Genomic DNA, 14833 nt, shown 5'->3' on the forward strand with positions numbered 1-14833 from the left:
TTTTTTAAGTATGTTTGTTTATTTATCAGGCCAATCGTTTTATTTTAAAAGAAGCTCTAAAATATCGATTGAAATATGACTCTACTGATTCATTGACGATCATTAAATAAACAAATTCCATAATTAAACTCAAGAAAACAGATAAAAATTTCTCTTTTTTTAAAGTTTGTCTCATTTGAGGGTTGTCGCCAATCATCGCAGTCTTCACTCCACCCGTCTGGATCAGTCGGTAAATTAAATCGAGCGCACAAATGCGTGTACGTTGTGTTTTGGAAGGGGCGTGGTTAAGGGGAAATACTTGAATCTGATTGGCTGCTGGGCTCACGGAATTTTCAAACCGAGGCAGCAGCTGACGGAGCTGTCAAAACAGCGGACGGGAGCAGTTCGAGACCGGTGAGAAATAAAGAAAAAGCTGCAGATATATTGTATATTTGTACATTTATATGAATGTCTGTAATACTACACGGCTGTCTTTTCTTTCTGGTAACTGTTAGAGAAAGATTTAATATCATTCTTCTCCGTTTTGCTTAAGCTAGCTAATGTTAGCAACAATTTCTCTACGAGCAACGTTCATACAAACGACTCCAGGCAGAAACGTTACCGTCAGTTCTGCAATAAGAATAATATTTATGCTTTGTCACATAATATGTTGTCTTTATTGTAATAATCGTAATACATTTCTAATATTGAAAAGTGTTTCACTATTTCATGTTTAATTCATATTTTACTGGTTAGTGTGGAGCCATAGCTCCTCGTGTTGAACACTTATTTAAAGCTGTGGTTCTCAAACTGGGGTCCGGGGACCCCAAAGGGTCGTTGGGGGGGCTTCCAGGGTGTCCCTAGCAAAAAGGGGAGTCATTTATTTTCTTTATAAATCCATCCATAAGCAAAACAATGACAAAATGTATTACTATTTTGGACATGGGTTTCATACACTTTCTGTTATAAAACATTTAAAAGCAAAAATGTTATCAGATGGGGGTCTGTGGTCTAAGTTTTGTCAGTTTAGGGGTCCTTGATATGAAAAAGTTTTAGAACCACCGGTTTAAAGGACCATACCTAACATGGCTTAACATGTTTTCACCAACTTAGAACAAAATACATGATGCTATACTATACAATGCAGGAGGTGGACACAATAAGATAAAAACACCTGCACAATATAATTCAATACAAAACAAAACCCCTGCAAAAAAAAAAATACTTTTTTTGTGAGGTAAACAAAATAAAATGCCTCAGAAATTACGTTTGTGGTAAAACAGTCGAATCTCTCTAGACAGTTTTGACTAAAACTGAACATTATGAGCTTCACAAAGGTAGTATTTTTACTGCATGGTTATTGCATCATGTTTAAAGCTGCAACGATTAGTCAACAGACATAAAATTAATCTTGTTTTCAGAAAAAATGTCCAAATTCTCTGGTTCCAGCTTCTTAAATTTGAATATTTTCTGGTTTCTTTAGTCCTCTATGACAGTAAATTGAATATCACCTTCAGCTTTGAGAGACAGTGATCGACATTTCTCACCATTTTCAGACATTTTATTGACCAAACGCCTAATCAATTAACCAAGCAAAATAATCAACAGATCAATCAATAATAAAAAAAATCGTTAGCTGCAGCCCTAATTATATTGTACACCTTGTATTGTTTTTACACGATATTATTTCTGTACAGTATTGGAATCAACTTGCAGAGACTTTAAACCAGCTTGAAAATAAATACATCATCCCAGCAAACATCATATACCTTTTTGTCAAAGTTGTATGTTAGTATTGTTCTTATGTTGTTTTTTAGCCATCTATGTAGTTGTATAATTAGCCTATATGATACATATTAGTAACATAACTTGGAAAAAAGGTAGATGTAATTTAAAGTGATGATTCGTCTGTTTGAATCAAGTTTAGGGTTTGTGCTCGTTGATTTTCATACTGAATAGAAATGACCAGAAATCATCGAAGGAATACGTCCAAATTATCTAAAAAGATCCTCAAGATAAGATTACAGAGTTGTCGTTTTATTCTTTAACTGCTTCCTACTTTCTTCCAGTCTGGAGGACTGAAGTCATGAGGACGAGTGAGTTTGACTCCTCATCTGAAGAGGAGGAGGTCGGAGAGGAGCAGCTGACTCCCTTTCACATTTCTTGGTAAGTTTCAGCTGTTCTTTCTTGGACGACTAAAAATTGTGTGATTTATGAGGGTCATTTTTTTGAGGTTTTTAAATAGAAAAAATGTAAAACAAGCATCACTTTGTTCATTTATTATATATTTTGTTTGGCCGTAAGGTTGCCTCTGTCCATAGTGGAGTCCTCCCAGTTTCTTGGGATATGTGCGCTACCAGGTAAAGTGGTGTTTTATTATTTTACATACTTCATGTTACTGTTCTTACTTCATTTGTAAAATTTTGTGCGACCGATCATTAAAAAAAAATGTTTCTTTCATCTAATTTCAGGTTGCAAATACAAAGATATCCGCAGGAGTCTGCCAAGAGATGTTGGTAAGGCGACTTTCTTCATGATGGTCAAATTAAAAATACTCTCTCAAGCTAATCTTATCTTTTATTTAGACTTTTCAGAAGTGTCTAGTACCTGTAGATTTGTGAGAGTGACTGTGAGCCAGCAGCTGTTTGCAAGTTTTATTGTCTCATTCACAGAGGAGCTTCAGAGTCAGGGGGTGCAGGATGTGTTTGTTTTCTGCACCAGAGGGGAACTCGCCAAGTACAGGGTTCCCTCCCTGCTGGATGTCTACCAGCAGCGGGGCTTCACAGTTCACCACATGCCCTTCCCAGATGGAGACGTTCCTGAGCTGGAGCAGTGCTGTCAGATCCTCAAGGAGCTGCAGGTCAGCCTCGAGAACAACAGGAGGACGGTGATCCAGTGAGTTTAACGACCCCTCAGACTGTGATTCACAACAAAAACTTGGAAAATAAGCAGACCAGGCAACAAAACACAAAAATGTGTTTTGCTTATTGTTGTTCCTTCAGTTGGATGTTTGAGCTTCACTGTGCAGAATGATGTATGTGCAGAGTTTGACACTAGAAGGCTGTTTTCACATTTATCTGCTGAAGACGGAAAGTTTCTCTGAGCTCACTGAAAATCTCAGTTTAAGACTTCTACGAGCTTGATTTGCGACCAATTAAGGGCCAGTATACAATTTACACATTTATACAATAAGTGTAAGGTGGAAATTTGAAACCACCAGTGCACAAACACTGAAAACAGACTTTTAGGAGAGTAGGAGACATCTTGTATCCAGCAGCTTAACTTTTGAAATTAATCATATTTGCGTATTCATAGCATAGATATAGATTCATGGAGTCTGGATCTTTAATGAAGTAGAAGGAGAAGATGCCATTTTAAGGATTTTTAATAAGGTCACTGAACATTTTTTTGGTGGAAAAACATGACTTAGACAATTTATTATTCCAAGCAGAGGATTTTTATATGTCCTAAAACCTGTCTAGAGGGGATCTTTAATATAAAAAAAATACCTATTGAAAAGTTCAATCAGTGTTAAAAAACATAACCATGAAGAGAAACTTTTAATCACTGAGATTATTTCACATTTCCTAGTTTACCTTCCTTTTGGTTCTGGAAAAAATGGAACAAAAAATGGCTTCATACATATAAAATACTTCATGTACGTTAGTCTCAAACTGATGTTGAAAGAGGTTTACAAGTTGTCAAGTAAAGACAAATCAATGGTTTAGAGCTTTGCCTCAAAAAAGCAGCAAAAACATGAACATGAGAAACTCTAATAATACCGTTAAAATCAATCACTGCAGAGGATGAACCTTGTTTTCCCAGCTGCATTGTTTTATTAATTTAACAGAGCATATTTATACTTGCAATAATACAAATACTTAGATTAAAATACTGAAACAGAAGGAAACACTTCTATTTCTCTACCCAAACTATTAAACATCCCTTATCTCAAGATGTTTGTTTTGTTTGGTAGAGAGATGTTTCATAAATTACAACCAAACAAAAGGAGCATAAATGAAATGGAAAGTAATCAGTGAGTGTTTACATGATAAATTATCATCCTTGTATCTGACAGATTTTGATCACAGTTAAACAGTTTAAGTGTTTACATGAAGCATTTTTATTCTCTTAAGCAGTAAAATGCTTTATGTAAACGCAGCTACTCACAACAACAGACCAGTGTGATGAAAGGAAGGTTGTTGGTTCGTGTCACTCGATTAAACCAGAACATGTAAAGTCTGCAAAGCTTTCAACTGCTGCTGAAAGGCCGCCGAGAGGCTCTTCAATCCCCGAGTGAGCTTACAAAGCTGCTCACCAGGCAACAGGAAGAAACTGGTTGTACTGGTGTGTGAGTGTGTTTGGTTATGTAAATGTGAAGCAGGGAATCGCTGCTACCTGAACATGCAAACGATGAAAGGTTGAAAATAGACATTGATGCAGTCAAACCTTCTGTGACATCATCAGATTTTGTGTTTTTTTTTTAATATTTGAAAGGTATTTAAACACTTTTATTCCACGTGTTTGCTTTCAGCTTTATAAACATGCATTTGATAAGATTTTTCCCTTTTTTTTCCTCCATCCTTCAGCTGTTACGGAGGCTTGGGACGCTCTGGATTGAGTAAGAATATTTGACTTTGATTCTCTAAATATAAATGTTAAACAGTTTGACCTTTTTAAAAAAAAACAAAATCATCTCGGCTGGTTTTTCTTTCACGTCTCTGATCACACGGCTGTCTCTCTGTGTTCTCTGCCGTTCAGTCGCCGCCTGTCTGCTGCTTCAGCTCTCTTTCACAATGACGGCAAACAAAGCCATCGAAATCCTCCGGGAGCACAGAGGAGGAGGAGCGATACAAACAGTGAAGGTGAGTCGTTTTCTTTCTTCTTCTCTGAATCTGGACGATCACGCTGGTGTGGTTTTTTTCCCACGGGTTCTTGACATCCTTGAAAGTGTTTGAATTTGAGAGAAAAAAAAAATCAAGGCCTTGTAAGTTTTTGAAAGTAGACATAAATATACATGGGTCATTGAAAGTGCTTGAATTTATATAGTTTGTGGAAGAATAGAGTATTGTTCTGCTGCGTTAGAAGGCGAGAGACCACATAGTCTGTGAGTTTCTGTAAAGCCTGCTAGTTCTCATTATAACAATTCTGTGTTGTAGCAGTAATTAACTGTGATTGATCCGTGTCTCAAACTATGCTGTGTCGGGTCCTTGAATTTTAGGAAATTGGGCCTGTAAAGTCCTTGAAAAGTCCTTGAATTTAATGTTTAAGAAGGTGTCATAGATTGATTTTCCTCTTTTCATGCAGGTGCAACTGGTTTGCATTAAATTCAGTAAAATAACTACGCAGAGACTCAGAACTTCTTTGGTAATTATATAAATTTCTCCATGGTGGTACGTTTATTTTTGAGAGAAAGCATTCAAGTGCTACACTATGCTTTAAATAAATCAACCACACAAGACAAAGAGTAAGCAAACATGGTATTTGTGAAAAAAGGATAATAAAGTAAATTACAGCCTGACTGATAAATCAGCCTCACGATCTCATTGGCCGATATTAGCAGCTGCCGTATATGTCGGCAGATAAATAACAAAACATTTTAGTAAAGATATGCCAAAGATATGTCTATGGTAATTCATAAATGGTAAAATAGCATTAAAACATGCAAATATGTTTTATTTATTTACTGCAAAATCTCCTTCTCAGTAAATATATTGGTCACAATTCTTTAATAACCAAATTTAAGAGATCCTCATTAAAAATATTTCTTTATGTTATACCTCTATAAAAATAAAAAAAAAGGACTATCCACCAATATACTGTTGTCTTATCAGTATCACCATGTAATGACAATGTAAATATAAAGACACAATCTTGTTTCAAGCCTCTAGACATTAATTATGATTCAGTGCTGAAATGCCAGTAATAAAGCTGATGGTGTGTTTTGGAAAATGAGCAGTAAAGTAAATTATATGTAATTATTGTTAACATTCAAAACGACAGCTGTGTTCCTCTTTAACATTTTTGCAATCTATTCAATAGATTTACTGCTTTTTAAAAATGAATTATTGCTTTGTGTTTTTAAGTTTCTCATTAACTGACGGCTTGATTTTTACTTTTCCGTAGCAATACAACTTCCTCCACGAGTTTCGGGAAAGATACGCAGCGTACCAGGAGAGCCGAGAGGTCTGTACAGAGCGATCGGTGTCTCGGTGATCTCCGCTCCTTCTCTTCAAATCATGAGCCGTGAAAATATTCATCTCTTCAAATTTGCTGTGATTCTTTTCTGATTGTATGTGTGATATAATTGTATTCTCTCATAACTGCACTTTAAAAGAATACTCTAATATATTGCTTGCTGTCATCCTCATTATAATCAAATAAAAGACTTGATGAGGAAATCCTGCTGCTGAATGAGTTCATAGCATGTGGCTGCATTTATAACATTTAAATCAATGGGAAAAGGTCGCCTGCTGTATCTGTACTGTATTTATAGTATTACTAGAATTAAACTGGACAGGAGCTTTTCAGGTGTCAACTAACCTTTTAGGAGCAATATATTGATATTTGTTTAAAAGATACAGTATATTCAATGAGATGCATTTTACTGTTTTTTCTTACTGCAAACACTACAAACCAGAACTTTCTCACTCTGTTTAATACCTGTCATATCACCTTTTATAGACTATCACATTTAACTGCTGTGTTCAGGTCGGCATCCCAGATTCAGCTAATACAGCCCCTGATGTCCACACAGCCATGTGTTTCTGCACATTAACCAAATGTAAACTGGCTCTAGGGATCAAAATATCAGTCGGTCGGTTCACCACTTTGGTCCAGAGTGAAATATCTCGACTATCAGATGGTTGCCGGGACATTTCGTACAGATGTTCACGGTTCCCAGAGGATGAATCCTACTGACTTTGATGATCCTCTGACTTTTCATCTAGCATCGAGTCAAAACTATAATTAGTTTATGACCAAACAGCTGTAATGACATTTCCATCAGCCTCAGATGTATAGTTTAATGCTTAATAGCAAATGTTAGCATGTTAACTAACTAAGACGGTGTACGTTTCAACATTACATGTACAATTTAATATCAGTCCATTGTCATTGTGACATGCTGACACACAGGGCTGTTAGCATGACTCTAGACTCTTATGCTGGGTGACATTTCTATACTACATACTAGTTGTATAAAGTATATACTATAAACTAAAACAATACTGTTTTATGCTGTTAGTATCAACACTAAACTGTTTGATATCAACAAGAAATGATACAAAGCTTGAATGTCAAACTTCAACTGTAGAGTGCTTCAGCCAGTTAAACTAAACAGACAGCAAAACGTTTTTCCAAAACTTTAATTATATATACGTTGTTTTCTGAGCTGTTTCCCAGTATCCACAGTTTTAATGTCCTCCAGTTTCATGGTGAAGTGTATCGTTAGAGAATAATGTCCATCAACAACACACTACATATTCAAAACCTGCTTATATTTAATATGAAGTATTTGGGAAACAACATTAGTCTCGTTAGAAAACGAATATGTAAGGACTGACATGCATTTCACCTTATTTTTCAGAGCACTTGGTTCGACATCACTCGTGCTACTCAGACAACCAGAGTTACACAAGTAACCTAGTTTAAATAAGTTTTAACTGCGTCACTGTTTCACATCCTGAAAAAAACCTTGATATTAAGTAGCTGTTATAACTAATCAGGATTTCTTGGTTGGATCATAAAGTATAAAATAGTCTGACATGTCTAATTATGACGAAGCCTTTAAAAAGTCAGTAGGAATGCTGTTTTCATCTTGACGCCTTCTGTTCTGGTAACAGAACAAATTTATTTCATATATAGCTGCTCTTTGATCTTAAGATTTACACCAAGAAAAAAAAGAAGTGGTCACTGATTATATATTTATGTTTTAAAGTATGGAAAGTCTTGCCTTTGTGTCCATCCATGAGATAAACCGTATTTATTTTTTGCCTGTTCATGCACTCCATCAATTTAAAAGAATTGAGTTGAAATGACATCCAGTCCATAACAGAGTGGGACACGTTTATTCAGTTTCAAATAAACTCAAGTTCTCATTTCTTAGATGTGACATATGATGGGATCTAATACATAAAAATTTCACCTGTGACAAATAATCATCCCTTTCCCTGAAAAAATTTACACATTTGAAAATGGCAATAAATATTCTAGTGTTTCTGAAAAAACAATTTGTCTAATGGCCTCGAGTCTAAAGAAACAAAAAAAAACCTCCATCATTTTCCAGATTTTGATTCTGGGAAATAAGCCGACACTGCGAGGAGTGTTTGATATCTCGGAGACATAAAAAGCAGAATTAAAAACATTGAATAAATTAACGCTGGAGTTCCTCACGCTGTTTGGAATATTTGGTGTTGAAATGAACATAAATGCACAATGACAAACATGTTGAACAGTTAAGTAATTTAAAAAAAAAAAAGGTACATTCAACAGTATGGCACATCAGCAAAGTTCCTAACAAAGCTCAATTGAAAGCAGAGAATAACAAAATACTGATGTTTGCTAATGCTGAATATATTATTGTACTGTTGAGTCTACCTTTTAGTTTTAACAAGAGCTGCAGGGAGCGGGTCTACAGAAATACAGGTCACATACACGTCGCTTTCTACTCTGGATTCACACTGAAGAAAACAAATATTGCCATTGGTTTCAGTACAACAAGGGTTACACGGTTTGAGTGTGATGATAAATAGGTCTGAAGTATGGAGACAATACATCAGATAGTTTGAAAACTGATGCTGTGACAACCAGACTATGATTGTCCCTGTGCAACACGCTTCACTAAGTGATAACTACCCATTCAGCCCTCTCTGTACGTTCATGTCCCAAAATGTTCATTTGAAGACCTTATATATATTTATTTATATATATAAATATCTGTAAGCAAGAACACAAGTCTGGTTTGCACATTGCTATTTGTTGTAGTGATGGCAATGAGTCACGTGGCAGGTATAAATTTGCTGTTAAAAGCCCAGAATCTAATTCACAGAAAAAAAAAAAGCTAATATGCAGTTTAGCAAACAGCTTAGATTCGCACAGATAGTGCACACCTGAAAATGTCTACCTAATTTGTAAACACTCAAAAGTTGTGAACCAAGATGAAAAAAAACAAAACTTTATTTAAATTCCAAGCATCAATATCAACACACCATGAAAAATAAAAAGAGGAGGGGGGCAAAAAAAAAAAAAAAAAAAAAAGCTTGTCCATTCAGGTTTGTCCGTATTTTCCATAAAATTTTGAAACTATAGTGCTATGAGAGGAACACACTGCGGCCGAGATATTCTCTTAAAACGGGCTAAATGTTTCCGAAATGACACACTGTGCTGTGTGTGTATGTGTGTGTTTGTGTGTGGGGTCGAGAGTTTGTCCGCTTGAAATGGCGTCTTGTGTTGCTGAACGGTGGTCTCCAGCAGGTCCTGTGTCCAGCACTAAGATCATAGTGTCTGGCTGTCTTACTGTACATGCAGGTCCTTTTCCTTCACTGCCCGGTTTAAGAGCTCACCAGAACATAGATCATCCTGTTAAGAATAGACGAGAAAATACAATATTAGTACACACGATTACAAACTGGACATCCCCAGATAGTACAGCTAGGACTACGGTGTTTTAAATATTGAACCAAAACACTAAAAGCAGAGAAATAAAGATAAATGTGTACCCATAGAGATAGTAGAAGAATGACAGAAGGTAGAAAGCCAGTTTGCACCAGCCTTCTTTTTGACAGTACGCCAGGATGTCAGCATTCATGATGGTTGTCGGGTCGTAGAGTCCTGGACAGCTCATCACAGGTCTGCTCATATACCTGCAACACAGTAAATCAAAAGTAGTGGATCGAGTCAATCAGGTAACACTGATGGCTTTTAGTTCCGCTGACAGCAGTTTTCAAACGAAAGGATGATTTCTTTCAGGTCAGATACCCACCTCCAGACATGATAAGCCAGCAGCGGTAAGTTGAGACAGAGGGTGAGCCACTCGGCCGCACAGAAGAACATCACACAGAAGAAGAAATGGATGAGATACTCTGGGAGCACCAGCTGTGAAGAGAAATATTGGAGAAACATGTCAAAAACCCCACATACAGCAGTCTAACTCTTCTTAAGCCTGATCCACTAACTAATGTATAGAGAAATTCTTTATCTGTCCACACAAAACTCTGTGTTACCAAAGTGTGGAGACACATGGAATACATTTAAGTTGGCTAATAAAAAGTTAACACACAAGAGACATTACAATATAAAAAAGTTAGACAAGTCTCAAAGGAAATTAGGCCCTTTTTTTTTACGAAGAGAAAATGAGCTATTTAAAGACTCAGCTCCACAGAGTCCAAATCATGAGATCTAGTGAGATTCGTATTTTAACTATGCATTTTTTTTTTTTTTTTTAATATATGTTCTTAAATTTCTGTGCAGTGTGGCCATCGTACTGTAGGTAAAAATACATGAAGAGTGCTTTTTTTCCACGCACAATGTGTAACACAATAAACAGGGTGGAAAATTAAGACCTGCCACCTGCAAATCGTGAATCATAAAACGCTGAGGACAAAAAGACCCCCGTTTGGCCGACCTTCACAAAGCTCGCACGCTGAGGCTTACGCACAACCCTCAGATGTCCTCTGTCTGACAATGAGCGACGCGGCCAAATCATGTATCACTTTTAGCCTTTAGCACCAACTTATAACTGTGGTAAATCATCTGAGTGACTGGTAGAGTTTTAGAAATCTACCAGACACAACTGAAAGTAGATAAAAAAGGTTAATTTCCCAACCTGTTTATAATGTCATGCATCATTACGTGTGACCACAAGTTAAAAAAAAAAGGGAAAACACAGCTTGCTCTGGAGAATGTTTGTGCATCTCAACATCAACATTTTCTTTTGCAGTGAGGGCAAACCTACAGATCATCCAACTTCCTGACAAACGGACCGGGCAACACACTTGGAGAAGGGACCATGCTGTGAGCACTAGCAGTGTTGATGCAGCAGCCTGCCTCAGGTTGACAAGAGTTTGAACTGGTGCGGGGTTCAGGGGGGCAGATGGAGGCACCACATGTAAGCCATGCATTCGAGGAAATAAAAAAAAAAAAAAAAAAAAAAAAGCAGAGAGGGCGGAGGGGTAGGGGCGACCAACAGCCCACAGATGGAGAGGTAAGGGGTGTGTGTGGGAGGAGGAAGGTGCAGGAAAAAAGGGGGGCCATAATGTGTTGAAATCCTGCACTGTTCTGCCAAATATAAAACTCACAGCACAAAAAAAAAATATGTGCCAACTGCGCTTAGCGTTCCACACGCAAAAAGACTAGCCGTGGTCAAAACTGCAGATTGTACTGTGGAGTGATTAGAGATGGAGGAATCTGTGCTTTTAACCAAAAAAATAAAAAAAATAAAAAGAAATGACTCCTCCTACTAGTGAAATCGCTAACCAATCAGTGGTCCCAAATATTGCTGAGCTGGAGAGTGTTGGGATTCTGCAGCCATCTGCTCCGAACCACAGGTGATGAAGTTAGAGCCAACACTGTAAAGTAGCTTATTTCTGCTAATTGCCGAATCAAAAATGCAGCCTCCACCTTGTAGAAAAGTGAGATTGATATGCAATATAAATTATTAAAAAAGATTCATTTAAAACTATTAAATCAATTTCCACCAACACCAATCGGACATCACCTTGCGCCATGATCCCCAGCTCAAAGTATCAACTGTCAACAAAAAAGCTAGATCCTATTACATCTTGCGGGTGAACTGTGAGATATTAATATGATTTAATATGATTACTATGAATACTGTTACGTAAAAGCTTTGTCAGGACAGTGTGTAGGCCTGATGACACATTACTGTAGTCCCAAACTCAACAAGACAAATTACCACCTGACCTTCGGAGTTTACTGTGAATTTACTGTACAAGTAACTTTAACACTATATGCAAACAAAGGGAAGGTCGTAATAAAGATCATGCATGTTTTGAGCATTTGCAAGTCTTTTCAGTTAACAGCTATACTTTATCAGTAGTCGATAACTCTGGATATTTCATCTGAGAGAATATTATTATCCCACTTCTGATGAACAGCATGTCTAAAAAAAGTTGCTTACAAACATCTTAAGACACAATTAGTCCAATTTAATTGGTTTGATGAGGTAGAAACATGACAATAGAAGCACAATCCAGTATTTCAGTGAATGCTTATTTCTTAAAGCTGCACTTTGAGGTTTGTAGAATAGAAAACAACTAATATTCTTGACACCTACAACAGTCAAAAATGCTCCCAAAGTAAAAAAATCAAGATTAAAAAGGAAAAACACAAAAAACTACTACATTACAGTAAAAAACTTGAGGCACAGGTGGCATGTGGACTAATCCTGAGCTGAACTCTAGCCTGAACTCTGAGATTAGTTAACTGAAAAGACGTTTGCAAACACTTCTCCGTGCAAAATGACAAGACTGCAGACTGAGTTGAACTGAGCGGGCATTTTAAAGATTGGTACAAACCTTTAATGCAATTTTGACTCTTTTAATCTTTTTGACCTTTTCAACTGTCTTTTTGCCGTTAACAAAGTGTTAAAAAAAAAAAAAAAAAAAAAGCAGATTAGGAAAAACAAAACAACAAAATGCATTAGAGTTTGACAGCGGACAAGATCACTGAATTCATAACAGCCAGGTTATTTAGCATAACAGTGCAGAGAAATGATCGAGAAAGACAGATAGGCAGATAAAAGTTATCCTAAAGTAAATAAAACATCTTTCAACAGAGCAGATCAGCATGCAGTCATAGAGGCAAGGAAGGTGTGTCGGATACGGTGGTGTCACTTACCGGATTTAAAGTGTTACACTGATCTATAGGATTCTTGTAATCAGTCTTCAGCTCATCAAATGCTATTATCTGCAGGAATAAGAGGATCACAATGTAACAAAGTACAGAGGGAAATTCAATATAAACTGGTAATTTTAGCAAAGTGTAAAAAGAGCAACAATGTCTTTAAGCGCAGTGTTCCTTTTATTTTATTATAGTCTGTCTCTGCAATATTTTATAAAAGTACTGCAGCACTTTTCCAGCACTGGCAGAGCAAACTCTCCCTGTTATTGTTATGTATATTTGCCTATGGCTGGGGGATATGGACAAAATCAAATATCATGATAGTTTTTAGCAAAATACCTCAATATCGATATTGCGACAATATTGTAGGGATGACAATCGGTGCTTCCACAAAATGTTAACACAGACACAGCCTTGATTTTACTGTCTATTCACTTTATGTTCCATGGTAACCAATTACAACTACAATATTTTTTGAGTAAATTAATAAATGTTTGAATTGGCATGCAAAATGTCAGCAAAATAGTGAAAAAACACCCAACACAAGTTCAAAAAGCCTGAGGTGAATACTTGTGTTGTCTGACTTACTGACCAAAACCCAAATATACTTTATTTACAAGTACATAAAAACAGACAAAAGCTGCAAATCCTCATATTTGAGAAGCTAGCCTAGAATCACAGAATACTTGGAATTGTGTTGACAAATTACTTGAACAATAGACTAGTTATTTAGATTGTCTTATATTCATTTTCCGGATGTTTCAGTGTTTTTTTCAGCACCACTGTCAACTGACAGGTTACTCATTAACTAACATTAGTACACTGGGCTTTATTTTATGTAACAAGTCCTGTTTTATTACTCTGCTACTTAGTTACACCAAAGACATTTCTCAGTTTAATGTTTCAGGTCCTGTTCATGGTCATTTTTACTTTTCTGACTGAGACTTTCGTTCTGACTTCTCGTATTCTTGACCAACTAATGTTCTTAACTTAATCCCATCTTAACTGTAGAAATGTGACAAAAGTATCAATGAGTAACGTGAACGATATGACATTTTGTGTCGTGGTCGCGATACGTTTAAGTTGTCAATCTACACTGTGGATGTTTCAACTTTTAACAACCTAACCAACAGTATCGGGAAAAACGGAAGAAATGTGACATGTCGGGAAATTGGTAAAGGCTCCAGAAAACGGATGACAGCAGCGTTGTTAGCGGTTAAGCTTGCTAACTAGCTGGCTAGCTACTAACTAAACGCTGATTATTTGACAAGTCTGAAAAGATGAGAGGCGTTTGCTGTTGTCAGACTATGTTTAATAGACGGTGAACAGTGGAAAACAGAGTATGATGATAACATGACGTGTAGAAAAAAACAACAATGTTTGTGTTTTAACGGCTAACTTTAGCTCATAGCCAACGGCTGGGTGTGAGCCATTCATTCTAGAACGAACGCGTTCCAGAACGTTTACCAAGCAGTGGGCGCGCGGCCGTTTCTATGGAGCTTGCTTGGATACGTTCCATTCAGACGTTGCCAAGAACCGCGGCGAGCTACGTAAAAAAAAACGTCCCCGCTATGTGGCTACAAAAGCTGGCCTTGCGTTAGCCGCGGTCTTCGCCGGGCTTCCTCGCTCTTTCACCCAGTTTTACTAGCCCCGTTGGACCGGCAGGCCAACCGCCTCGTCTAAAACTGTCTAAATGTGTACTTACGTGCCAGATAGCGAAGAAGATAAGCGCCGCCGTCAGCAGCAGAGCAAGCATATAACAAAAGGCCGCGAATGTGAACGCCATTTTTTTTCTCCGGTTCTGCTCGTCGGTTCCTGGCTCGGTCGGCGGATGATGCAGGCAGCTCCGCAACCGATTTGAGGCATGAGGTAAGTCAGTGTGTCTTCTTCTTCAGTAAGTGTTTAGCTAGCTGGCATCCTTATTGTTGCATTACTGCCATCTTCTGGAGTTATTTATGTCCTTCAGTGTTTCTTTGAGTCTTTCAATCAGTCC

The 14833-nt window shown here is 37.2% G+C and overlaps 2 protein-coding genes across 3 annotated transcripts; one reads left to right on the forward strand and one right to left on the reverse strand.

Annotated features, from left to right (window-relative positions):
- The first annotated feature begins 304 nt into the window (after positions 1–304).
- Positions 305–6380, forward strand: cdkn3 (cyclin-dependent kinase inhibitor 3). 2 transcript variants are annotated; one of them, XM_044375217.1, is made up of 8 exons: positions 305–393; positions 2049–2145; positions 2284–2339; positions 2451–2495; positions 2652–2874; positions 4569–4600; positions 4741–4844; positions 6106–6380. In XM_044375217.1, exons 2-8 carry the CDS (start codon positions 2066–2068, stop codon positions 6193–6195), a joined length of 630 nt encoding a protein of 209 aa, XP_044231152.1. In that variant the 5' UTR covers positions 305–393; positions 2049–2065; the 3' UTR covers positions 6196–6380. The 2 variants fall into 2 exon arrangements, with proteins under 2 accessions (XP_044231152.1, XP_044231151.1); XM_044375216.1 differs by having other exon boundaries at positions 2652–2839.
- Positions 6381–8025: 1645 nt separating this feature from the next.
- Positions 8026–14781, reverse strand: cnih1 (cornichon family AMPA receptor auxiliary protein 1). Its single transcript, XM_044375671.1, has 5 exons — positions 14546–14781; positions 12838–12906; positions 9962–10074; positions 9699–9842; positions 8026–9558 (listed from the first exon to the last, which is right to left on the reverse strand). The coding sequence occupies exons 1-5, from the start codon at positions 14624–14626 to the stop codon at positions 9531–9533; spliced, it is 435 nt and encodes a 144-aa protein (XP_044231606.1). The 5' UTR covers positions 14627–14781; the 3' UTR covers positions 8026–9530.
- Between the last annotated feature and the right edge of the window lie 52 nt (positions 14782–14833).

The sequence above is a fragment of the Thunnus albacares genome, chromosome 15 (assembly GCF_914725855.1).
Source record: "Thunnus albacares chromosome 15, fThuAlb1.1, whole genome shotgun sequence".
Lineage (NCBI taxonomy): Eukaryota > Metazoa > Chordata > Actinopteri > Scombriformes > Scombridae > Thunnus > Thunnus albacares.